The 27,750-nt window shown below is 44.0% G+C and overlaps 1 protein-coding gene across 4 annotated transcripts in view; it reads left to right on the top strand.

The window, feature by feature from the left end:
• RASL10B (RAS like family 10 member B) overlaps window positions 1-27,750 on the top strand; it is a 231,776-nt gene that overhangs the window by 146,147 nt on the left and 57,879 nt on the right. The window contains exons 2-5 of one of the 4 annotated variants that reach the window (XM_063953988.1): window positions 8,080-8,122; window positions 8,342-8,734; window positions 13,760-13,949; window positions 22,756-23,102. In XM_063953988.1, the coding sequence (XP_063810058.1) occupies window positions 22,887-23,102 (216 nt within the window). In that variant the 5' untranslated portion in view covers window positions 8,080-8,122; window positions 8,342-8,734; window positions 13,760-13,949; window positions 22,756-22,886. The remainder of the gene's footprint in view (window positions 1-8,079; window positions 8,123-8,341; window positions 8,735-13,759; window positions 13,950-22,755; window positions 23,103-27,750) is intronic. The other 3 variants (XM_063953987.1, XM_063953989.1, XM_063953990.1) reach the window with 3 other exon arrangements.

The following is a 27,750-nucleotide window of genomic DNA, read 5'->3' as shown; positions in this document are numbered from 1 at the left end:
AGATTTTTGCAAATTTATTAAAAATAAAAACTAAGAAATCACATGTACATTAGTATTCACAGCCTTTGCCATGAAGCTCACAATTGAGCTCAGGTGCATCCTGTTTCCACTGATCATCCTTGAGATTTTCCTACAGCTTATTTGGAATCCACCTGTGATAAATTCAGTTGATTGGACATGATTTGGAAAGGCACACACCTCTCTATATAAGGTCCCACACTTGACAGCGCATGTCTGAGCACAAACTAAGCATGAAGTCAAAAAATTGTCTGTAGACCTCCAAGACAGGATTGTCTTTGGCACAAATCTGGGGAAGTGTACAGAAAAATATCTGCTGCTTTGAAGGTCCCAATGAGCACAGTGGCCTCCATCATCTGTAAATGGAAGAAGTTCAGAACCACCAGGACTCTTCCTAGAGCTGGCCGGCCATTTTAATTGAGCGATCGTGGGAGAAGGACCCTGGTCAGGAAGGTGACCAAGAACTCGATGGTCACTCTGTCAGAGCTACAGCATTCCTCTGTGGAGAGAGGAGAACCTTCCAGTAGGACAATCATCTATGCAGTAATCCACCAATCAGGCCTGTATGGTAGAGTGGCCAGACGGAAGCCACTCCTTAATAAAAAGCACATGGCAGCCCGTCTGGAGTTTGCCAAAATGTACCTGAAGGACTCTCAGACCATGAGAAACAAAATTCTCTGGTCTGATGAGACAAAAATTTAACTCTTTGGCGTGACTGTCAGGCGTCATGTTTGGTGGAAACCAAGCACCGCTCAACACCAGGCCAATTCCATCCCTACAGTAAAGCATGGTGGTGGCAGCTTTATGCTGTGGGGATGTTTTTCAGCGGCAAGAACTGGGATACTAGTCAAGATAGAGGGAAAGATGAATGCAGCAATGTTAAGAGCGCTCTTGACCTTAGGCTGGGGCGACGGTTCATCTTCCTTAAACAGGACAACGACCCAAAGCACACAGCCAAGATATCAAAGGAGTGGCTTTAGTACACCTCTGTGAATGTCCTTAAGTGGCTCAGCCAGAGCCCAAACTTGAATCCGATTGAAGATTGAACATCGCTGGAGAGAGCTGAAAATGGCTGTGCACCAACGCTTCCCATCCAACCTGATGGAGCTTGAGAGGTGCTGTAAAGAGGAATGGGCGAAACTACCCAAAGATAGGTGTGCCATGCTTGTGGCATCATATTCAAAAAGACTTGAGGCAGTAATTGCTGGCAAAGGTGCATCAACAAAGTATTGAGCAAAGGCTGTGAATACTTATGTACATGTGATTTCTTAGTTTATTTTAATTAAATTTGCAAAAATCTCATAACTTTTTTCATGTTGTCATTATGGGGTATTGTGTGTAGAATTTTGTGGGGGAAAAATGAATTTATTCCATTTTGGAATAAGGCTGTAACATAACAAAATGTGGAAAAAGTGAAGCGCTGCGAATACTTTTCGGATACACTGTATAATAGTGTCTACCAATGCACACTGAGACACTGCATGTCTGTACTCTACTTCTACCCTATCTGCAGTGTTCCCTCTGTCCCAACTGTGTCCTGCCACTTAAAGACAGGGAAGGATCTCCATTACTATGTCTGTCACAGTAATGGAAGCGCAGCGTAACTCTGATTTTCATCAGCAAATGGCAAAACGAGGCAGAAACAGATACTCCACGATCATGTTATACATGCATTCATTTGTCTTGGTCAGATCTGCCTGCAAGCATATTATTCAACAGTTAGGAGCAGAGGCGGAACTCTGGGAGGCAACGGAGTCATCTGCCGCCGGGCTCCTGCTCTGAAGGGGGGCACCTCTCCTCCCATTCTGTGACACCATTGAATTAAGTTAATTGATAGCTGCCACTGTCTTTTCAGTGGCCGACTTCCTCACTGGTCCCTGCACCTTACAAATCACGCCCTCTTTATTATACTGAATATACACATTTTACAAGTGTCATACCCAGTATTAGAAACCATAACCTATTACACTGGAAGCAGACACCTTACTGATGAAGCTGTTTGCTCCTGTATAGGAAATATGAGAATTCTAACTATATGAAGATAATTCTCTGCCAATTACACGTAACTTCATATAGTTAGAATTCTCATGCTTCCTCTACAGGAGCAAATAACTCCATCAGTAAAGTGTCTGCTGTTAGTGTAACAGGTCATGGGTTCTAATCCTGGGTATGACTGCTGAGAAATGTGTGATTTAAAATAAAAGACAATTAAATGTATAAATACAGTATATACATTTTTTTTAGAACACTACACACACACACACACACACACACGTGTATATATGCGGGCGCTCTTCACAACGTCGTAAGGGGCTACGCCCCCTTAACCCCTGTACGCCGTTCAATATATGTATTATATGAAGTATTGCGGCAGATGGGGAGGGGGTTGGGAGGAGCAGCGGGTGGTGGAGGGGCGGGTGCAGTGGGGCCGAGCGGGTGGGCTAGGGGGTCAGGAGGTGCTGCGGGTGGGGAAGGGGCCAGTGCGCTGCGGATGGGGTAGGGGTTCCGGAAGCGATGCGCATGGGGGAGGGGCAGGTGCGGGGGTGCGGCAGATGGGGGAGGGGGTCAGGATGTGCTGCGGGTGAGGGAGGGGCGGTTGCGGGGGTTGACCGCGGATGGGGGATGGTGTATGTAGAGGCTGTGGGCGGAGGGGGAGTGGATGCGGGGGGGGGGCTGTGGTTGGGAGGGTCTGTGGTTGAGGGAGGGTCAGGATGGTGGAAGGGTCCAAAGGCGCTGCAGATGGTGGATGGGTGGGTGCGGGGGTGCCGCGGGTAGTGGAGGGGCAGGTACGGGGATCTGGTGGATGGGGTTCCAGAGGCGCTGCAGGTGGGGATGAGGCGAGTGCGCCGTGAGTGGGGGAGGGGCAGGTGCGGGGGTGTGGCAGATGGGGGAGGGGGTCAGGAGGCGCTGCGGGTGGTGGAGGGGCGGGGCCAGGGTGTCAGGAGGTGCTGCGGGTGGGGAAGGGGCGAGTGCGTTGCGGGTGGGATAGGGGGTCAGGAAGCGACGCGAGTGGAGGAGGGGCAGGTGCTGGGGTGCGGCAGATGGGGGAGGGGGTCCAGAGGCGCTGCGGGTGGTTGAGGGGTTGGTGCAGTGGGGCCGCGGGTGGGGTAGGGGGTCAGTAGGTAGTGGGGGTGGGGGAGGGGTGGTTGCAGGGGATGACTGCGGATGGTGGAGGGTGTTTGTAGATGCTGTGGGTGGAGGGGGGGGGTGCGGTTGGGAGGTTCTGTGGATGAGGGAGGGGCAGGGGAGTGGAGAGCGTGGGTGGAGTAGACGGTCTGGAGGCGCCGCATGTGGGGGGAGGGGTGGTGGAGTGGCGTGTGTTGGAGTGGCAGGTGCGGTGGATGGTGGAAGGGTCTGAAGGCACTGCGAGTGGTGGATGGGCGGGTGTGGGGTAGGGGGTCAGGAGTCGCTGGGGGTGGTTGTGGGGGATGTCAGCGGATGGGGGAGGGTGTATGTAGATGCTGTGGGTGGAGGAGGGCAGAGGTGGGGGGACTGTGGTAGGGGGTTGGGAGGTGCTGCGGTGGTGGGGGGGCAGGGGAGTGGGGGCTGCGGGTGGGGTAAGAGTTCCGGAGGCACCGCGTATGGGGGAGGGTCAGGGCAGGTGTGGCGGACGGTGGATGTGCTGCGGGTACTGTACCTGGCAGCAAGGTAGTTGGAGGGTAATCGTTAGCAGCTATCAGTGACACTGCTAATCTCTCTGCCCCAAGGATGCCATCTCTCAGCAGAAGCAGCAGAGCCCCAGGCCACCCGGGCTCAGTGTCAGGGTAACGCTGTCGCGGCCAGCCGGGGAGTACAGCAGTGTGCGGTGCGCCTGCTCCCGCGTGAGCCGCTGTGCCTCATGTCCCCCCCCGGCAGGCAGCCAGGGAGCATACCAGTGTGTGCGGTGTCCCTGCTGCCACGGGTGCCGCACATCTCCCCCCCGCCAGGCAGCCGGGGAGCACATCAGTGTGTGGTGTCCCTGCTGCCGCGGGAGCAGCTCTGCCACACATCTCTCCCCCCCCGCCAGGCAGCCGGGGAGCACATCAGTGTGTGCGGTGTCCCTGCTGCCGCGGGTGGCGCTCATCTCCCGAACCCCCCCTTACCTCCCGCGCCAGGCAGCCGGGGAGCACATCAGTGTGTGCGGTGTCCCTGCTGCCGCGGGAGCCGCTCTGCCGCACATCTCCCCTCCCCCCCCCCCCTCTGCCAGGCACCCGGGGCAGCACATCAGTGTGTGCGGTGTCCCTGCTGCCGCGGGTGCTGCTCATCTCTCTCTCATTCCCCCGCCAGGCAGTCGGGAAGCACATCAGTGTGTGCGGTGTCCCTGCTGCCGCACATCTCCCCCCCGCCAGGCAGCCGGGGAGCACATCAGTGTGCGGTGTCCCTGCTGCCGCGGGAGCCACTCTGCCGGACATCTCCCCCCCCCCCCCTGCCAGGCAGCCGCTCATCTCCTCCTCTTCCTCCTCCTCTTCCTCCTCCTCAACCCTCCTCCCCCCCGCCAGGCAGCCAGGGAGCACGTCAGTGTGTGCGGTGTCCCTGCCGCCTGCTGCCGCGGGAGCTGCTCTGCCGCCCATCTCTAAACCCCCCCCCCCCCCGCCAGGCAGCCGGGGAGCACATCAGTGTCACTTTGCTGCCTATGGGAGAACGGGCAGCAGCCAATATCAGCAGCAGCTCTGATCTGTGTCTCTGACTCCGCCCAGCATTACGGCCAGGCACAGAGTCACAGATGTGAGCTATTATATAGGAGATATACATGCACATCTACATACATATATTTATCTTAATATAGTAAATAGGGGGGCACCAATATTTATCTTGCCTCCGGGCAACTGGGACGAACTTACGCCACTGGTTAGGAGGTGTAGGGCAGGTGCACGTACAGGCTGCTGCTAATCAGTACTAGCAAGTCATTCATATATACAACCCACGCAGGGGCAGGCACATCTAGAATTGTATATGTGAGAAAACACTGTGCACTTTTGAGTAATGTATGCCCAATTTACTTCTGCTTCAGCCCTTAAGTTATGTTAAAATTGATTTGTAACTAAGATTACAACCCATAACAAGTACTTGAATCTCCACTAACGTCAATCGCTTATTTTTATTATATACTAGAAGTATGTTTTGATAGATCGAGTGCTTTTTGTGAACTGTCAGAAAAATTAGGAGCGTAGTGACTGAATAGGCATCTTAGGCTGGGAATAGCATTGTGGGTATCAGGTGATAGGAATATCCAATAAGGATACAGGGATGGAGGGGGTAGTTTCATTCATTAGGGCTAGCTGGAGGAGGAGTCAGCCTCTTTATTCTGATCTTCCCGCCCACCCTCCCCTTTTTTGGTGTGCGGGTAGCTTTTGCGTTAGCAGTTTTGGCAGGAAAGAACGGCAGGTTACCTGTTTTAGGTCATAGATGGATTGTTTGTTGCGCTCACCTTCGTTGACTGTGTATAATGGCTGGACCACCTAAACGGGGGCAGCGACATCACCCAGACGGTGGGTAGTCATGGTAGAAGGTCGAGTGGATACCTTTTGTTGTTAGTTTGTTTGGGTAGTATGTTGCAGTTTTGCAGATTGGGGAATGAGTTTTAGCCGTTCTTTCTTTGCCACCATTATCTAATCATTGTCTTTACAGCTAGTTAAAGTTAATAGTTATTTAAATAAATCAGCTAACATTTCTCTGCCAAACCTAAGGGTATGTACACATGGTGAGATCCTTGCTATGCCCGATTTTCACTTGCGATTTCCCTTGAACTCCCTGGAGCCCAGATAGCACAGATTTTGACTAACTTTTCTTGAGATATGGACTATGTGTGCTTACGATTTTGGCTTATGTGAGATTTTGGCTTATGTGAGATGTCATTGACATGTGAGATGAACTAGATAGTACACCGATCTAGCAAGGATTGACTTGCCTGCACAGTCTATCTTTTCTTGCGATGCCGACATGGCGGGGCCGCGCATCGGGATCGAATCAGGATCGCAAGGTGACTTTCACCTTGCGATCTGCACTAACTTTTCTTACGATTTTGACTATATAGTCAAAATCGAAAGAAAATATCTCACCGTGTGTACACACCCTTAAGGTGCATACACACGGAGAAATTTTGACTATGAGAGATTTTGACTGAGAGATTTCCCTTGAACTGGCTGTAGGAGATTTTGACTAACTTTTCCAGCGATTTTGACTAACTTTACCAGCGATTTTGACTATGAGTGATTATGGCTAACTCATTTAAGCAAGGGGATGCTTTTTCTTTTCCAGCGACCTAGCCAAAATTATATCGCTCCATGTGTATGGACCTTTAGTCTCTGTCGTTATTTTATGTAAGATAAAATATTTGTGTTAGGATGTTTAAACACTGGATAGATCCACATCAGGAGTAAGTGGCAGTGATGAAAAAAACACAAACTGCATATCCTGTCTCTGTTCCCCTTCGGAGGGTGCTGTTGCAGGGAAAATTATTTTGCACGTGTGGCTTAAATAAAGAGTTACTGTATTGAGGTCGATTTATCAAAGGACTTAAGTCCCAAATCCTGTAAAAATGGGAAATTTCACAGAATTTAGAACTAATGTCTACTCTAGATCATTATGTACAAAATAAAAAAACTGTTTTGTATGATTTGTGGGGGGGGTCTTAAAAATGTGTTTTTATATATATATATATATATATATATATATATATATATATACATACATTTAATTAAATTTGCACAGTAACCCTGAGACTGGTCTTCCAGTCCAATGTGCATATGTGACCTGGCAATGCCTAGTCACACATGTGCAGAAAGGACCACGACTGGATGGCGATGTAGTAAGTATCTGCTTACTGCTGCTACCCAGTAGACAGCGTCAAAAAATAATTTCTGTACAGTATATAGAAAATCTGTCTTTTTGGCCCTGTTTGATAACTAGACCATATCATTTACACGCTTTAATGGATCTCTACAGCGATATTATAGGTATTTTCTAGCATTGCTATAGTTTGTTATGGTCAGACTTGCACCTATTTCAGCAACCTATTATTATGTAACTTGTGTTTGTTTAGTGCAGATTAGACCATGTGTGGTTACTGTAGTTTTGCCCAAGTTTGCACTTTTCAGCAGTGTTGGTAAATAATCATCATATCTTAATCAGTATAAAATGAAACAGATATATTTACAAATGACACTTTCTATATATATTTACAAATGACACTTTCTATAAATTTGTTTGAATGAAAGACCATCTAATATATTAAAATTCTAGATTGGTACTCCAACCCAGTATTCTAATACTATAAACTTTTCCGTGTCTTAATGGGCTAAGGTCCGAATTCAATTAGCTGCAAAATCGCAGTAATCTACCGCGGCTGCCGTTTTCGTAATTTGTGCATCTTTTTGTCACGAAAACTGACTTTTTGCGGGTATGCTTGCTTCCGCAAATCACCCTATTCAAATGCAAATTAGCGGAAACAGTATTAACGCATAAATTGCCACCATAAGTGAAAAATGGGTAAATCTGTCTGTGCCCCCCAAAAAAGCTAAACTACCATCAGATAACAGTATAAAAGTGTATTATTGGTTATAACAAATATATTTCTGGTATTTAAATTGGGTCAAATGGCTGTTATATAAGAAAAATTGAAAATGTAAAAAAATTATAGAAAGACATTTTTTTCAGCAAAATAAGAGCTAAAATTAAATTATAAGTATACATTTGTGTCACTTTAAAAAAAAAAAGAAGTGGGAACGGACTAATTACTCCCACCTGCAAGCTTAAAAACACTTATCACACTCATAAAGCACCCCAGTATACCTGTATCATACCTTGTACCCCAATTTCCATCATTTAGCACTTTTTCACCCCAAAAATGACATTTCATTATTGGGCAATTAAAAATAATAAAAAAATTCTAAGTGCCTAATTAGTCAGGGGGTTTGTCCCAGGGGTTCAGAAACAAATCACATCATTTTTACCAAGTTTATCACCTGCTCAGAGTTGGTGAATTGAAATTTTCTGTTAAATGAAAGTTTTTGTGGACAATTGAATAGACGCTTTTGTGAATTTACCGCAATTCACTGTAAATTTGTTTTTTGTTTTTTACAGTGAAAAAGTGTTTCTCAGCTAATTGAATGCGGCCCTAAATCAGGTAAAATTATTTTGTAAGCATGATTTCTACATGCATAATTGACCTGTTTATTCAGGCCTGGTCAAGCTGTTGTGAAACTACAAGTCCCAGCTGATTAGTGCGAGGGTATGCTGCGACTTGCAGTTTTCCAACAGCTGGAAAGTCACAGTTTGATTTTAAATGAATAAAGTTGTGTGCCCCTCTATTAATTGTTCCCATTTCTTCCCACTTCTTCAATAGAAAAATTGATGCTGCACAGTTTTTGGTCTTATCTACGTACACTGGTTTTACACGTGGAATATTGGATTTTCTGCACTGTACCGTTTTCTTGGTGGGATACAATGATTGTCAGATATTTTTAAGGAACATCCTGAAAAATCCATGAATTATAGCCGCAGGCTTGTGTGAGAAGTAATCTGAAAGTTGGAACAGTCACCTCAGAGGTATCTGAGGAGCATGTACATAAAGACTTTAACACTATGTAGTAGCACAACTACTGGACACTTTAATCTCACCTGGCAACGGCAAGATCATTAGCCTTATTTTTTAGTTTTTTCTTTGCCCAAAATCATTGTTTTAGTTGGCAAACCATCTTGGAATATTTTCTGGCACTAGTTTACATCAGTGGCTATGGTGAGTACACTTTTTATTGTGATTTGGTCACCAGTTTGTTTCACATAAATATCCGTGATACTATGACAGCCCTGTTCAGATTGTTCTGTGTACTCCGACCTCTTACATCCATGGAACTGTGGCTACATTTATTCTGTTCCAAAGTGTTTGTAGGATGCAGCCCATCTGTATCAATGGCAGCATAAGAGAGTACGATAGCACAGTGATTAGCATTGCTGCCTCATAGCACTGGGGACATGGGTTCTTTTCCAACCAAAGCCCTATCAGAGTGCATTTTGTATGCTCTCACACTATTTGTGTGTGTTTTTTCTCTGGGTGCGTAGATTTCACATAATGGTATAGTTGGGGTGCGTAATGGTATAGTTGGGCTTTGCAACGTATCTGTGCCATGTGTCCCGCCAGAGACTTTTCCACAAATTGGAATTTGTTTCTTGTTGCTCCGTCTGGGCGTCAATAGCCACAGGCGCACACATTTCTGCTCACTGCCTCCTGAGGTGGCGAACAGAAATGTGTGAAAAGTTGTCCGCTTTGCGCCCATTAGTTTAGACTGGTTTAGGCACTAGCACGGATAAGCCCAGTGCTTTTGGGCAACTAATGGGTGCCTACCAATGACGTGCGTAGGGCTGAGACAGAGCCTTTCCTGTCATACTAATGTATATGCCAGAGTATTGACTATATAAATTATGTGAACAATACAAAGAATATAATCTAAATATCATCTTTGTATTCTAATCATTTTTATAGTCAAAACTCTGGAGTAAAAACCCTGACAGGGGATGCAGTGCCTCATCTGCCTACCTTTTACGTACATCTCTGATCAAGATGCCCTCATGAACCCTTGGGCTCATATTTTGTGTATAAATCTGGCTCCGGTACTAGCCAGCACCTCTTCAGCCATTTACTTCACCGCACGTCCCTGGCCTACAGCAGTCGCACCCAAGCTGAGCAACAATTGAATTGCTCTCTCAGGCACCCCTTAATAAGTGTGGCCAAAAAAAAATGAATTCCCCCAGTGTGTCTTATTCGCATCACTAATGCAACAGAAATACAATGAACGAGCACCCTAAGTACTGACACTTGCATGTCATGTAGCTTCAGTGTGCAACTTAATAGCACATGTGGGTAAAAGGGCAAAAAACAGAGGTCCCAATACAAATGACCCACACCATGGGGTATATTTACTAACATTCGTAATTTTCGGAAAAAGGTCAAAGTTCAATCACGAATGACATCGAAAGTGTAAAACTGCAACTTTTTGAATTTATTACGCCTAATTTACTAAGCTGTCGTATTCGGATTTTTCATTTGTTCCGATGTCGATGTCATTCGTGTTTTTTTTCCCGTTTTTTACGGCAGTGATTAGCAAAACACTGCCGACTTTATCACAATAAATCTCGGCCGGATCTGTGTGATCCGTGCTGGGGTTCATTTTTTTTTTTTTAAATAAACACTGTAAAACTTTAAAAAAAATTGCGTGGGGTCCCCCCTCCTAAGCATAACCAGCCTCGGGCTCTTTGAGACGATCCTAGTTGCAGAAATATGGGGGGAAAAATGACATGGGTTCCCCCATATTTAAGCAACCAGCATCGGGCTCTGCGCCTGGTCCTGGTTCCAAAAATATGGGGGACAAAAAGAGTAGGGGTCCCCCGTATTTTTAAAACCAGCACCGGGCTCCACTAGCTGGACAGATAATGCCACAGCCGGGGGTCACTTTTATATAGTGCCCTGCGGCCGTGGCATCAAAAATCCAACTAGTCACCCCTGGCCGGGGTACCCTGGGGGAGTGGGGACCCCTTCAATCAAGGGGTCCCCCCCCCCAGCCACCCAAGGGCCAGGGGTGAAGCCCGAGGCTGTCCCCCCCATCCAATTGGCTGCGGATGGGGGGCTGATAGCCTTTTGTGAAAATGAAAAGATATTGTTTTTAGTAGCAGTACTACAAGGCCCAGCAAGCCTCCCCCGCATGCTGGTACTTGGAGAACCACAAGTACCAGCATGCGGCGGAAAAACGGGCCCGCTGGTATCTGTAGTACTACTACTAAAAAAATACCCAATAAAAGACAATACACACACACCTTGAAAGTAAAGTTTTATTACATACATCCACACAAACATACATACATACTTACCTTATGTTCACACGAGGATCGGTCCTCTTCTCCAGTAGAATCCAAGGGGTACCTGTTGAATAAATTCTACTCACCAGATCCAGGGTACCAGGCTCCTCGTAGCATCCATTTGTAATCCACGTACTTGAATAAAATAAAAAAACGGAAAGCCGAGCCACGCACTGAAAGGGGACCCATGTTTGCACATGGGCCCCCTTTCCCCGAATGCCAGAAACCCACTCTGACTGATGTCTAAGTGGGTTTCTTCAGCCAATCAGGGAGCGCCACGTTGTAGCAGCCTCCTGATCGGCTGTGTGCTCCTGTACTGTCTGACAGGCGGCACACGGCAGTGTTACAATGTAGCGCCTATGCGCTCCATTGTAACCAATGGTGGGAACTTTGTAGTCAGCGGTTGACCGAAAGTGACCTCACCGCTGACCACAAAGTTCCCACCATTGGTTACAATGGAGCGCATAGGCGCTACATTGTAACACTGCCGTGTGCCGCCTGTCAGACAGTACAGGAGCACACAGCCGATCAGGAGGGTGCTACAACGTGGCGCTCCCTGATTGGCTGAAGAAACCCACTTAGACATCAGTCAGAGTGGGTTTCTGGCATTCGGGGAAAGGGGGCCCATGTGCAAACATGGGTCCCCTTTCAGTGCGTGGCTCGGCTTTCCGTTTTTTTATTTTATTCAAGTACGTGGATTACAAATGGATGCTACGAGGAGCCTGGTACCCTGGATCTGGTGAGTAGAATTTATTCAACAGGTACCCCTTGGATTCTACTGGAGAAGAGGACCGATCCTCGTGTGAACATAAGGTAAGTATGTATGTATGTTTGTGTGGATGTATGTAATAAAACTTTACTTTCAAGGTGTGTGTGTATTGTCTTTTTTTGGGTATTTTTTTAGTAGTAGTACTACAGGTACCAGCGGGCCCGTTTTTCCGCCGCATGCTGGTACTTGTGGTTCTCCAAGTACCAGCATGCGGGGGAGGCTTGCTGGGCCTTGTAGTACTGCTACTAAAAACAATATCTTTTCATTTTCACAAAAGGCTATCAGCCCCCCATCCGCAGCCCATTGGATGGGGGGGGACAGCCTCGGGCTTCACCCCTGGCCCTTGGGTGGCTGGGGGGGGGACCCCTTGATTGAAGGGGTCCCCACTCCCCCAGGGTACCCCGGCCAGGGGTGACTAGTTGGATTTTTGATGCCACGGCCGCAGGGCACTATATAAAAGTGACCCCCGGCTGTGGCATTATCTGTCCAGCTAGTGGAGCCCGGTGCTAGTTTTAAAAATACGGGGGACCCCTACTCTTTTTGTCCCCCATATTTTTGGAACCAGGACCAGGCGCAGAGCCCGATGCTGGTTGCTTAAATATGGGGGAACCCCTGTCAATTTTTTCCCCATATTTCTGCAACCAGGATCGGCTCAAAGAGCCCGAGGCTGGTTATGCTTAGGAGGGGGGACCCCACGCAATTTTTTTAAAGAAAATAACCACTTTCCCACCCCTTCCCACTGATATACATGCACGGATCTCATGGATCCCTGCATGCCTATACAATCACGGATTAAAAAAGCAGGTCTGTTTTTTTTTAGCACTTTTTTACGAGTTGTAATTTTTCACGGCAGTGTTTGTTTTTTTTTTGCTTTGCACTTCTTAGTAAATTACCGAGATTCATACTTAAACAGCCGCGTTTTGACCGATGGTGTATTCGTTCGTATTTTTTTTGTTGGACTTCCAAAAAATTACGAATGCCCTCATCACTGCCGTGATTATTGCTTAGTAAATTACCGAGATGACACTTTGATGAAAAAACGGCATCTCGGTCAAAATCGGGACCTTAGTAAATATACCCCCATGTCTTGTACCACGTATCATTGTTCATAATCTGTGACTATAAAAATTATTTTGTGCCAGAAATACTAATACGAGCTACCTAGGACACTAAGCGCATATATGTGCGGCTAGAACGTAAATTAGATTCAAATGTCACAAAAAAGTATTTGTTATGCCATGCATCTTGCGCCATATGGAGTAAAAATGCTAGGTGTATGAGGTCATGTTATGTTAGTGTGTGTTAGGTATCGGTATGCTAGTGTGTGGAATTGTTCCAGTAGTGCTAGACTGATGTGAATAGGTATACTGTTACCTACTATACCTATTTATCAAAGCGTACCCCTCCAATGCATAACCTAGTCCTTAGGCTGCTCCTCCATCCCCCTACCCCATGCCTTGAACATCTCTGCTTTGCTTGCATACTGCCATCAGGCTTCCTCCTGCTTGCTTGCACCTCATGTCATCTGTCTGTCATCCCTCCCCACTAGATTGTTAGCTCTTCAGAGCAGGGCCCTCTTTCCTATTGTTGTCTAAGCCCTCTTCTCGACACATTTCAATCAGCGACCATCTTTACCTGCTTTTTCTCCTACTGGTAAAGGCTCCTCTCTATCTATGGCTGCCAGCCCCAAGTAGTACGATGATCACTCCCTCACTACTTACATCTAAGCTGTATTATGTTTTGAGAACTGTGGTGCTCTTTGTTACCTGCACTCCAATTTTGTTATTTCATTACTGTTATGCTAAGTTTTGTCTCCCTGTACTGTCCTTTGTACGGCGCTGCGTAACACTTGTGGCGCCCTATAAATAAAATGTAATAATAATAATAATAATAATAACACTGTCTCTGTAAAGTGATGCACAATTTACTGTACAAGTAATGGTTAATAAAATAAACAAGTAGGTATTTATACTCACACTAACAACAAAGGGCCTTTTAGCAAAGCCTGTCCCATACCGTGACTTCAGTACAGTTGATATCACATGATGACACTCTGATGTGAGTCCAAGCCCCACAATTATTGCCAGGGCTTTTCATTACCTCTGATTACAAATTGATGGAAGCTGTGTACTGTTTGGACAGGTTGCTGGCATTGTTGACCAGCACATTCCCAGTTTCAAGTCTATGGCATCCTGTGATTTTCCCCAACCAATACTAGACACAAACTCTTCATCATAAATACATGTCTGGCTGCACAATGCATTAACAACAGTACCTGCCACCAAGGAGTTTTTCTCCAGAGTGAGAAGTGCTCGGCCAACAACATCTAATGGTAAGTTATCTGTGACCCTCTACTATTTCCAAAATTAGCTAGCAACATATTGAAATGCAGTGATGAAAGTTTTTCAGCAATGTATAGATCAAAAGGAGCGTGCACTCTCAAATATTGCATAATTATGGCCATATCAGAACTGCACACCTCTCAAGATTGCACCCACTTCTGTGTTTGTCACATATGTGCCTGGTTTGCCATAAGCCATCATCATTGGAATATACAGTACTTCCATCTGCCCTTTTCTAGGTGCAAAGTTATGCCTCCTAAATGCTCTATAGTCACATGAATGAATATGATGGTGAACGCCCTCACTGATCTTTGCCTATGTGAGAACACTTTTTCACGCCTCTTTTCCTGTTGTAAGTTTAGGTGTGATCAAATTGCGCATTGCTCCTACTTGCATGCTCCCATTTTTGGAGCATGCGGAATTCAAAAGATTCCACTATGAATCAGCCCCTTCATGATTACTGATCACTAGGTTTACTAATAACATGGTTTTATCACATGGTATGCTTACCAGATCTTTTGTTATTGTGTGGGTATAAATTGTTCAGTTTTGTATAAGTGACGACACAATTTTTAAGTCTCCCCTGTTTGAAATGTTGTATTCAACTGCTGCCAAGCGGTATCCGGATGATAGACAGTCAATAGATAGACACCATATGTTAGAGAGACGTTAGGTTGACAGGGTCAAAAGGTCGACATGAAAAGGGTAGACAGTACAAAAGGTCGATAGGGTCAAAAGGTCGACATGAAAATGGTAGACATAAAAAAGGTAGACACAGGTTTTACATTTTACATGTTTTTGAACTTTTTCATACATTCTCTATCCATGTCGGCATAGAGTTGGTTATCTACCTTGTGGCGAGCGAATGCCTTTCCACAATTGGGGGTCCAAAACTATCCACACAAACCCCAAAAATGCAAAAAAAAAATGGTGTCTACCTTTTTATGGTGACTATTTTTATGTCGACCTTGTGACCCTGTCGACCTTTTGTACTGTCTACCTTTTTCATGTCTACCTTTTTGACCCTGTCGATCTTTTGACTGTCTAACATGTGTTGTCTGTGTATTGACTGTCTAACTAGACACTGTCTTATCTATTATACCACACCCCTGCCAAGCTGCCCGGGCTGATAATCTCCCACCCCACCTGTATACAGCAAAAGAAAAGTGTGAGCAAAGAAAGCAAGTAAATGTAACCAGTCTGGCTAACACGAGGTATCCATACTGATTCAGCAGGATAAAACATAAGAAATGTAATCCAAGCATGGTGCATGATAAATACGTGGACCATATGCTTCATAGAAGGGAAATGAGTAAAGACTGATAAATACAGTAGTTCTGGCAGTGCTTGAAGTCTGTATTCATTTACTCAGTTTTCCCTGAAATAAATTACATCTCCTTATGAGTGTATCATGTAATTAAGCAGAATTGCAATTATGGCTTTGCTGTGTATCAGTGTGTCTTATGAGTCTATTGAAGTGTGAGTCCAAATCTTAGGAGTCTACTGAAAACTGTCATTTTTCCCAGCAATGTGAGATGTATTTAATTATGAAAGTGAAAAAAAACATTTTCCAGCTAAAAGAGAATAAGCTATAAAAAGCAGCATCTGTGTGCACATTGGGGGTCATTCTGAGTTGTTCGCTCGTTGCCGATTTTCACAACGGAGCGATTAAGGCGAAAATACGCATGCGCATGGTACACAGCGCGCATGCGCTAAGTATTTTTGCTCAAAACTTAGTAGATTTACTCACGTCCGAACTAAGATTTTTCATTGTTGAAGTGATCGGAGTGTGATTGACAGGAAGTGGGTGTTTCTGGGCCGAAACTGACCGTCTTCTGGGAGTGTGCGGAAAAACGCAGGCGTGCCAGGATAAAACGCAGGAGTGGCTGGAGAAACGGGGGAGTGGCTGGCCAAACACAGGGCGTGTTTGTGACGTCAAACCAGGAACGAAACGGGCTGAGCTGATCGCAGTGTAGGAGTAAGTCTCGAGCTACTCAGAAACTGCTAAGAATTTTCTATTCGCAATTCTGCTAATCTTTCATTCGCAATTCTGCTATGCTAAGATACACTCCCAGAGGGCTGCGGCTTAGCGTGTGCAATGCTGCTAAAATCTGCTAGCGAGCGAACAACTCGGAATGACCCCCATTGATGGATTCTAATACACTAAGGTTGCAAACTATTTTCCCTTAAAGGAGGGGATGTAATCACATCATCGGCAGTCAGGATCCTGCCAGTCACTATACCGACGCCGGAATCCCAACCGCTAGAAATGCCGACAGTCGGCATGCCGACTAACAGGGACTATTCCCAATCGTGGGTGTCCACAACACCCATAGAGTGGGAATAGAACCTGTGGCGAGAGCAGGGAGCCACCGTGCCCGCAGTGTGGTGAGCACAGCAAGCCCACAAGGGGCTTTGTTGCACTTGCCCCTCCCACACCGGCATTCTGACGTCCAGGATCCCAGCATTGGGATGCTGACCACCGGGATCCCAGCCGCCGGCAAAGCATACCCAACCCCTGATAGGCACACTGAATACGTACCATAACTTGCGAGGGTTGTACAGAAGGGTATCCGGTTGATAGATAGACAGTGTCTTGTTAGACAGTCAATAGATAGACACCATATGTTAGACAGACATTAGGTCGACAGGCTCAAAAGGTTGACGTGAAAAAAGGTAGATAGTACAAAAGGTCGACGGGGTCAAAAGGTCGACATGAAAATGGTCGACATAAAGATAGACAAATGTTTTTTTTTTTATTTAACATGTTTTTGGTCTGTTTCCTACCTTCTCTATCCATGTTGGCATAGAGTTGGTTCCGTGAGCCACCGAGCCCGAAGCGTGGCGAGTGTATGCCTTTCTACAATTGGGGGTCCCAGATGACAAAACTATCCACACAAACCACAAAAATGCAAAAAACATGGTGTCTACATTTTTTATGTAGACCATTTTCATGACGACCTTTTGACCCTGTCGACCTTTTGTACTGCCTACCCTTTTCATGTCGACCTATTGACCCTGTCGACCTAATGTCTGTCTAACATATGGTGTCTATCTATTGACTGTCTAACTAGACACTATCTATCTTTTATACCACACCCGTACAGAAGTGCATGTGGATTATTCCTAGAATCAACCATTGTACAAGTGGGGTAATTCTGAGTTGATCGCAGCAGGATTTTTGTTAGCAGTTGGGCAAAACCATGTGCACTGCAGGGGAGGCAGATATAACATGTGCAGAGAGAGATAGATTTGGGTGTGGTGAGTTAAATCTGCAATCTAAATTGCAGTGTAAAAGTAAAGCAGCCAGTATTTACCCTGTACAGAAACAAAATAACCCACCCAAATCTAACTCTCTCTGCAAATGTTATATCTGCCCCCCCTGCAGTGCACATGGTTTTGCCCAACTGCTAAAAAAAAATTCCTGCTGCGATCAACTTGGAATTACCCCCAAGATGTAAAGATTTTCATCTTAATGTTAGGGGGAAATGCATAATAAAAATCACTGCATTGAATGACTGATGAACTTGAATGATGTACTGTAAAGGGAAATATGGTTCTTGAGAATATCAGCCTGTCTTTTGCTGCTGTTATTTAAGTGTAAGATATCCACAGATAACACAGCTTCAGTTCAATGCTCAGGTTGCAGCACAGAGCACAGGGAAAATATGGAAGAAGGGTAGATTAACTTTTCAACACAGTGAAGGATTTGACATGTTCCGCTTTCAGCAGTAGAGATAGGGAGACGATTATAGTGCTCAGAAATGTGCAAGTTGATTGAAATAGCAAGCAAAAGGATTTGATCCACTTATTACTGTTTCTATATGTATTCCTGTGACTATCTCGGCTGAATTGATAGGTGTCAGAAACATTTTTAGATTCAGCAAAAAGTTTATAAGAACGAACCACCATATTACTAGAATACCAGTTACAGAGATAGCAGGACATATTTAATGATCACCTAAGCAGTATAGATTATTGGAGAGTTTCCATCTATTTTAATGGGCCGGATGTAATGGCGTCCCAGATCGCCGGAGGTGCTTGATGACAGCTGATCTTGGCCGGATGTAATGGCGTGCCAGATCGCCGGAGGTGCTTGATGACAGCTGATCTTGGGACGATTTTTTTAAAGGGGCAATCAGTTACAAGGCAAAACCATGCCTTGTAACTGGTTGACCCTTTAAAAAAACATCCGAGATCGGCCGGCTTCCCGCAGCTCCAGCAATCCATTGCATCACGCCTAGAAAGCCAACACGAAACATGGAAGAGATATTGGGGTCTATTCATGAAGCAGTGAAAAGAGTGGAGAAGTGAGCCAGTGGAGAAGTTGCCCATAGCAACCAATCAGTGTTAAGGTAACATTTATAAAATGCATTCTATAAAATTATATGTAACAGCTCAATGGGTAACTTCTTCACTTGCTCACTTCTCCACACTTTTCACTGCTTCATAAATAGCCACTAAGGGCTGTAACACACGCGCCGGTTTCTCCCGGATGGCAAAACGCCGGGCAAACTTTGTCCGGCTTTTTGCCATCCGGCAGAGTCTTTCACACACAACGGCTTTGAGCCGTGAGTAATGCTATGCGCATGCGCAGCAGCAGACACGGCTTGGAAAAAAAACGTTGTGTGTGAAAGCTCCCCTTCACACACGTGGTTCACTGCCTTCAAAGACTGCACGGCCCCGGCCCGGCAGCCGGACCTTCCAGTGGATATTTCCGGCTGCAACCCAGCAGCCGGGCTGGGGCCGTGCAGTGTGAAAGGACCCTACCCCTCACTCTGTTAATTACAATACCGGCACGGGAAAAAGCCATCCAGGTTTTTCCCGGCCGGCAAAAGCCGGCGTGTGTGTTTCAGCCCTAATGTGTGCTGATCTATGAGTTCTATGCACATATGTGTAATGGACAGTCACCTATTAGGTGCACTCCCATAATGTTATGAGAGGTATAGCTCTGCTGGGGGCCAGGTACTTCTGCAGTAGCAGGTTTAGCCGACACCTAGCACTTTCTGCTTCCAAATTGCCAACCTCCCCAGATAATCAAACTTAGCTCCCATTACAGTACAGGATTTAAAGGATATTGATGCTTGAGTCCAGATGGATATTCAAAATGACTGAGGTACTAATTAAATCAACTGTGCTCAAGCATGGATATCTTTAAAACCTGGACTGTGTTAGAGTTTGGGAACCTCTGTACCTATTGTTTTCTGCTTGGATTTTGGATTAGTAATGGATAAATAACTAATTTTATGTATGCATGTGTCTCTAATACCTCTTCTCCATAACTATATTTAGCATTCTTCTATATCCAAAGCAGCTATACCAGGGCAAATCCGTAGGACATGATGTACTTATAGGTGCTTTAATTTACTGTTTTATGCAAGCAAGGTATCTTAATGTGAGATTGACAACCAACATGCTTTCTATGGCATATGTATAGGCTTACCATACTATCCCTTTAAACTGGGATACTCCTGAATGTTCTATGGCTGATTAAAACTAGGGGAAATGCAGGCTAGAATTAAGCCAGTCACAGAACCTGTGTAATTCAGTATTGTCCCAGTTTAAAGGGATAGTATGGTAAGCCTACATATTTACACCACTCCCTTGTTTTAGGAGAACTGTTAACACTTTCCATAATTCCATTACTACAGCAAAAAGACATTTTATAAAAAGCTAAATTCTATTGTGGAGTCAAACCAACTTTGGGCGCAGTACACCTCAGTTTGCCCTTGTCCAGTTAGTTTCCTGCTATGGTGCTTTAGGTGGTGTGAATGTCTAATTATTTGAAATAAACATTTCAAATGCCAGCGTTAATATATACTGCGGACGCAGGGTGCATCTTATTACCATATACAATAAAAGTGTGCTGAACATCGTAACACTATGTCCCTTAAGAGAAAGCAAGCAGTCGCACACATGGTATTACTGAGGTCCAACACTCAAAGATATATATATATATATATATATATATATAGGTACAGAGGTAGACAGGCGGCACTCAGCAGACTTGAAACAGAAGGTTTAAACGAATTTCATTTTATTAGCCACAAGCCGACATGTTTTGGAGACTAATCTCCGTCCTCAGGGCCAGTCAAATGTGAATGTGTTACTAACATACATAAATACCACCACAAACAAGATCCTAACAAGCCTGATGGTACTCACCTGCTCCACGGCGCAACCGCTAGTACACCGTCCTCGATCCGACATCCTCATCCGCATCCTCGACATTTGACTGGCCCTGAGGACGGAGATTAGTCTCCGAAACATGTCGGCTTGTGGCTAATAAAATGAAATTCGTTTAAACCTTCTGTTTCAAGTCTGCTGAGTGCCGCCTGTCTACCTCTGTACCTGCATGGTGGAGTCAGCAAGCTCCACGAGGAGGGCACCGCAGCAATTACAGCATCAAGGAATTGAGTGCCGGACACACCATTTTTTCTTTTTATATATATATATATATATATATATATATATATATTTGACATTAAAAGTTATGCATATAAAATAACATATATAAATATGGTTACAGGGTTACAGTTACACAAGAAGCAGTTGCAGTTACATAAGAATCAATTACAGCCAATATACATACGCTTAGTTTCACTGGTTTCAGGCAGCCAGCCATCAGGTAGGAGACTTCTGATAAGGGTGTGTGTGTGTGTGTGTGTGTGTGTGTGTGTGTGTGTGTATGAGAATGTATCAGAGAGCTGCCTGCTTCTGGGTCCCTATTTTTATACAGTAAAATAATGGGTGTATACAACAGTGGGTTTCATCTTCTTCCATTGGTCCAGAGGCCAGACCTCTCAAGAACTCGACGGCTCATAGGTCAGTGTGAGGGCTTTTGTCCTATGTTGCAAACACATGCGTTTGCCCCCAGGGCCATGCTGTGAAGCCAGTTTTAAGTCTCAGGAAGTCCTTTGTATTCATATATTTGGTCATAACTAATGTGCCACAATTTACCCATAGCTATCAAATGAATCCACACATTCTCCTGATCATTTTGACACAAAGCATGATATAATTAACTTGTTCCGTTCCAATAATACATATATATGTGTATATATATATATATGTGTGTGTGTGTATATATATATATATATATATATATATACATATATGATTTTACACTCTATTATATAAATACAATTTAATACAAAATGTTTCTAAACATGTTTTTTTTTCTATGTGTTGTATGAATATGAGTTGAATATGTCTTTGTGGCTTCTCTGTGTGAATGCGTATGCTACCGTATATCCTGTGCACGCTGCGTGTATGTGCACGAACAGAGACCTCTCTGTTTGGAGTTTGTATGTTGTGTGTATGTAATATTTTTTACTTCGACAGTGGCAGTGAGGAAGAGTTGGCCACAGTGTTCCTTGCAAAGTAAAGAGAATCCATGCAGAGATCTTTGTGCGGGAAGATTATTGAAATTATATTGGGAAGAGTATAAAGAGGGCATTTAGGTATTCCTTGCTCTGCAAAGGTTATTCCAATTTTGCAAAACAAACTCCAATTTTGCACCAGCTCAAAGCTTATGGTTGGTTGAATCTCATCCTATACTTTTTAATGGAACCGATTTTGCACCTCCATGCTCCCTTAGTCACGTAAGCAGGTGCACTCCAAGCAACATAATAACAATATTCACACACACAAAATTGGCAAATGTCTTGAAGACATACTTAATTTCCCCTCACTCATAACACATGCTAGGTATACATTGTACATTTGTCTGGGCATTCCGCATGATATTGGACCAGAATCTAACTGAACTGTGTTTGCACACGAACGATCTGAAAATATTGATCAGTTGGATATGCAGTACCGTCCAGCTTGTCAGCCCGATGTGATATTTAAGTTGCATGTCGGCCGCTTGCACTGTATGCACAGTCGCAGCTGACTGGCAGACTTTCCCCTGTTCCTTCACAGCAGAGGAAAATGTCTCCTCCCCAGGGGAGGAACCCGGATATTATGTGGCTGTACACTGTGTGACACCTGACAGTGTATGCCCATGACATCTGATGGGTGTCAGGCTGTCAGATAAAATGTCTGTTGGTCTGACTGGCTTATAATCTGATCATGTATACCCAGCATAAGCAATAAATAAGGCTAAATTAAGCAGTATTTTAAACTGAATAACAAAAGTTTATTTTACTGAAAGAGATGTTACTAAAGTAGTGGGTTGAACTTTGAAGTCTGACTTACACTTTGCACATGGCATTTCTGGAGACCTTTTCACCGCTGCTTACACAGACTACAAGAACTATAAAATAATTACTGTTCTTATGCCCTTTAACTGTCACTTTATGTACAAGTGTTGTTCTTATGAGCATAATCTGCTAACAGTGTGCCTGATGCAGAGTTGCACAGAAGACAAACATATAGGGTATGTGCTTCTGCATTGCGTGCACAGAGAAAAATGTATATATTCATGAAATTCGCCCACTCCCTAGCCATCGCCTGCCGTTGCATTGACAAGCCCTCATTCGACCTTGCCTATGTAAGAACTCACATTGCAAGCCAGTCTGGACTCATTAATTAAGTGCATATGTGATCAAAATGCGCACGATTGCATCACTTGTATTTGCTTATGCATTATTCCGGAAAATGGCCAGTATGAAAACACATATAATTCCCTTTTCCAAGTGGGGTATGTTTAACTTCACATCAGGTCTATGGTGTGAAGAAGCTAATCTGAGCTTCTTTAGTGATGAGAGTTGGGCCAGACACTCATGCACTCTGGTTTATTGCGTGAAATCACATTGTATAATGCTGATATTCTCTGTTATGCTCATACAGCCTTCTGCTCTGCAAGGAGATGCTTCCTGAATGTGGCTGATCCTGCAGCCTCTGGAATATGCCGCAGTGGGACCATCCTGCCAACTCCACGGACCGTGTGAGGGAATCGCCCAACACCGGCCCAGGGAGGCATGGTGACGACCTTCAAGATTGCGGTTCTTGGGGCCCAAGGCGTGGGGAAAAGTGCCATTGTGCGCCAGTTCATGTACAACGAGTTCAACGAGACCTGTGTCCCCACCAAGGCTCGTCGTGTCTTCCTACCAGCTGTTGTAATGAATGGCCATGTCCACGAACTTCAGATCATGGACTTTCCTCCTATATCTTCTTTTCCAGTCAACACCCTACAAGTGAGTTTTGATTATGTGCTCTGAAAACATTTAGACCTAAACAAACAAAAAAAACTCTTTTGTTTATATTTTATTGACATTGACATTCTTTGGTAGATACTTTCTCCCTTTCGCCAGTATTGTACCATGATATTGATTTTAAGCTTATTGGACACATTCTAGTACTTGCAGCTTAATTTATTAAATTGCTGTCATCCTAGTCAGTTTCAAAACTCTTCAGACTGATCACGTGGAGAATATGTCCAGTCCTGGCCATTGAATAGCCACGTATTACTAGGAGAGGTGTGCGGGGTCCAATTTACTCGGATCTCAAATTGGCATCTTATTGGCTATCACATGTTTTGGATAGGCAATACGAAAAATCTTGATAAATCCAAACTTGCGCTAATTTGGCATTAAGAACTGAGTAAATATGAGCCCACACATCTCTAATTACTAGTTAGTTCACCATTAACATTTTTGTTTTCTATTAAATTGCAAATGGTTGGTACAGTAGCGTCAAATATTCATTCACATTGAAAAAATAATAATTCAAATTAACATGAGGATCTACTGATCAATCTATGATTTATGTTGCCTCACTTTTGATAGAAATAATTTCATCGTTTTTTCATGCCGAATAAGGAAATAGTTAGTTACATCTTCCTACATATGTTGAACAGTTTGTGTCACTATTTTGGCACTATTGTACGTCACATCCACCTTTTTCTTTGCTTACTAAAGAAAAGAGAGTGATTATATGTATAGTTGGGAGAACGATTTGATTGTTAATATTAAGTTTACCTATAGACAGCAGCATAAAGAAAACGGAGGTCTAAATAATACACGTGACGTATCAGCAACTAGATAAATAGTAGATCGTTCCCTAAATGAATGCTGTAATCACATCCCATTCTTTCAGAAAATCCTTCCGTTCCTTCCAAACTGAGGCATGTGAAACATTTCCAGCTGCAAGGAGTAAAGGCGTTTTTTGTATGCACACGCATCACATTTCCCTGTCTAGTCTATTCTCACATTACTATAAGTTATCTCTGCTTTCACGTTCTTTTCTTCTTCCACCTCTTGCAATATTTTCTTCAGCTAGCGTGTCAATGATCTGAGTGGTTACATAACATTTGCAGATTCAGGCAGGGGGAATCCCGCCACAGGCATGTCGCTTCACACTCTTTGAAGCTACCTCCCCCGTTTTCTATCCCTCTGCAACTTCCCACGCTGAGATGTGTATGCTACAAACCCTCAGGCAGAAGGGATGACCCTTTCCCTCATCAGCATCCCTGTTAAGGAGGTGTGCGTGGGATATAGTGACAGGAGGAGTGAGGGAAGAAAAGAATGAAGTAGGAGACTTCCTACAACAGTTAAAATATGGAGAAATACTTCAAGTATAGATTTGATACAGATATTGCTCTGCTGACAACCTGGAGAGGTTCAGTTGAGAAGACTCTAGCGAAGGCATTCCCAACCTCGGTCCTCATGGCACACTAACAGTGCAGGTTTTAGTGATATCCAGGCTTCAGCACAGATGGTTAAATCAAAATAACTGAGGTACTAATTAAGTCACCTGTGCTTAAGCATGAAAATCACTAAAATATGTACTGTTAGTGAGCCTTAAGGCCCTAGGTTGGGAATGCCTGCTCTAGAGACTATGGGGGGTATTCAATTAGGTCAGTTTTTTTTCACCTAGGTAAAAAAACAGGACTTTCCTGTATTTTTAGGGCGAATGGGGATTCGCCCTATTCAATAGCGGGGCCGTTTTTTCACCTAGGCGAAAAATTCAGCAATAGCGAAAAACCTGTTGATTGGCGAATCTACATTTTTTTCACCTGAGCCAAGGAAAACGCGGGCCGTTTTTGCCCATTTTGAGACATTTTTCCCCAATGCCTTTTCACACAAAAAAAAAAAAAGTGAAAAGGCATTGGTGAAAATTTCCCTAAAAAATGGATGAAAACGGGCCTCGATTGAATAGGCAGGGGGCCGAATTCAATAGCTCAGAAATTACCGGAGCTAATTGAATACCCCCCTATGAACTTTTCATTCACTACAATAGAGGTTCTCAAAGGCTTTCTCAAGGCACCCCAACAGTCCAGGTTTTACGTGTATCCATGCTTGGCCACAGGTGAATTAATTAGCACCTCAGTCAATTTGATTTAACCATCTGTGCTGATCCATGGATATACCTAAAACCTGGACCGTTGGGGTGCCTTGAGGACCTCTGTCCTTCAAATATTGACAGTGCGTTTTATGTCTAATCATTAGGCCATGATAAATAAGGTCCGCAACAGTTGTATTTACAAGTCATCACACACACCACTGTCTGTCACCATGAGACAGACAGTGGTGTGAGAGTGGAACACCAGCTCCCTGGCAATACTGTTTTTGCAGCATTAAGAGTATCTATCTATCTATCTATCTATCTATCTATCTATCTATCTATCTATCTATCTATCTATCTGTCTGTCTGTCTGTCTGTCTGTCTGTCTGTCTGTCTATCTTATCTTTCTATCTATAAAATACAGTCCATATGCCCTGTTACCAATAAACAGCTTATCCAGGTGCCCTTCCAAAAATAATAGCATATACAGAGAAAGTGGACAGCACTCAGGAGCTAATAAAGTACTTAGCTCGGCTGCCAGTGGCCAATGGTTTTTACCATTGATGGCAGTTTCCGATGGTTTACCATCATCGATGGTAGTCATGGGCCTGGTTTTCTTTTCACGCTTACAGTGCACTGCAGACAGAATGCAGAGCTATTAGGCTGTCAGCCATCTACTACGTGCCACGGAGCCCATCCGGTATTCAGTCAGTCACTGTTTATGGGGCCGGGGTGGCCCGCCTCAATGTCTTGACAGGTTGAGCCCAACTACCAGTCAACAGTCCAGCCCTGCACCTGGCTCCAGCTCGCTCACATAAAGCACAGTCCTAGCTGCCGCTTCTCTCATGCACAGAATGAAGCGCTGATTAATCAATTATATTTTTCTTATATAAAAATGTTATTCTTATCAGATAGTTTCTACTTCTACAAAAGCATACAACTTATAAAAAAAAATCACACAAAAAAAATGCAGTGAATATTATGGGTGTGGTTTAAAAGGGTTGACAGTAAAAAAAGGGCTACAGAGTCTAGTTCGACACCAAAAGATCGAAATGAAAAAGGTCAACACAATGAAAAGGTTGACACAAAAATGGTCGACACATGAAAAAGGTTGTTATGAGTTTTTCATTTTTTTTGTGTCAAATTTTACTTTCAAGCACATGGAACCCCAATTAGTGTACTGCGTCCACACGCATGGGTCGCTACGCTCGCCATGCATTGGGCAAGGTTACCCTTACCGATTGTAGTTAACGTGGCTGGTAAAGTATGAAAAAGCTATAAAATAAAAATAAAAAAATCTAATTTTGAGCATTGTCATGTCAACCTTTTGACCATGTCGACCTAATGCATGTCAACCAATAGTAGTCAGCCTATTGACTGTTGACCTTTTAACTGTTGACCTAAAGACCGGATACCGATTATTATTCCGACAATATTTATAATTAGTATAATGGCTAGCTAATCAATCAATCTGGATTATCCTTTTGTACTCTCATACGATTTAAAAAAGTCAATCCATGTTTATCTAGATGGCGTACTGTTAGCACATACTGTATATGTGTAGCATGCACTTTTTTATAAAGTTGATAGTAACAGTATTTACGCATTCAATATTCCACAGTCCAGCCTCATGCAAGAAAGATTAGTATTTATTAAATATATATGCTGTTAGTGAGAAACTTTAGTGTGTGTATGTATATATATATATATATATATATATATATATATATATACAGTTCTTAGTGGCAGCACTCCCACACAGTCCGATACTGCTCCGGTGCCCTCCTTGACTCCGCACTTAGCCACGGGTCCTTCACAGAAAAACGATGCAGGCGGCACTCGGAATACACTGCACAGCACAAGCAGGTAAGTAATAACGTTTCGAAGTTTATTCACCTCTTCATCAGATTACAACCATAAAGTACAAAAAACATACCTTTATAGCATCTCCCCACCACGTGCACTCAACTCTGTCGCAGGTCAGCCGGAAACGCCTATTGATGACGTCACCAGGCCGAACCGCGTCACCTGGGCAACATATACAAACAAACCCATAATACAACCCATGAATGGATCATCAAAAATTTTAAAATATACGGATACATAACATCAGTACATAAAAAAGAAAAATAACCAAGTGAAATAATACATAACAAACATATGCAGACAAGGACAAAAATGGCACAATGAAGTAACCCTCCAGCTCAAGGTACATTTCTAAAGCACAACCATTATAATCACACAGATAATGAAATTATCAAAAAATGAGTATACCCATTCATATTGTATTTAAAACCTTATAAATTGACCTATATTTCACAGAAAGCAGCGGAGTCCTAACGTTTCATTAAGTCCCTTTGGTGCCAGAGTCTGAAGTTCAAAAATCCAACGAGATTCTTTTCTCAACAGCCGCGCAGACCTGTCACCCCCCCGAAGTCTCTCGGGCTCATGATCAACGATCATGTACTTAAGTGTAGCTACACTATGATGTAACAGAGCGAAATGCCGGGCAACCGGTTGGTCGCTATTCCCGGATGAAAGGGCATTCCTACTCGCTAA

The sequence above is a fragment of the Pseudophryne corroboree genome, chromosome 2 (assembly GCF_028390025.1).
Source record: "Pseudophryne corroboree isolate aPseCor3 chromosome 2, aPseCor3.hap2, whole genome shotgun sequence".
In the NCBI taxonomy this organism is placed as follows: Eukaryota; Metazoa; Chordata; class Amphibia; order Anura; family Myobatrachidae; genus Pseudophryne; species Pseudophryne corroboree.
This window is presented reverse-complemented; position numbering and strand designations above follow the sequence as displayed.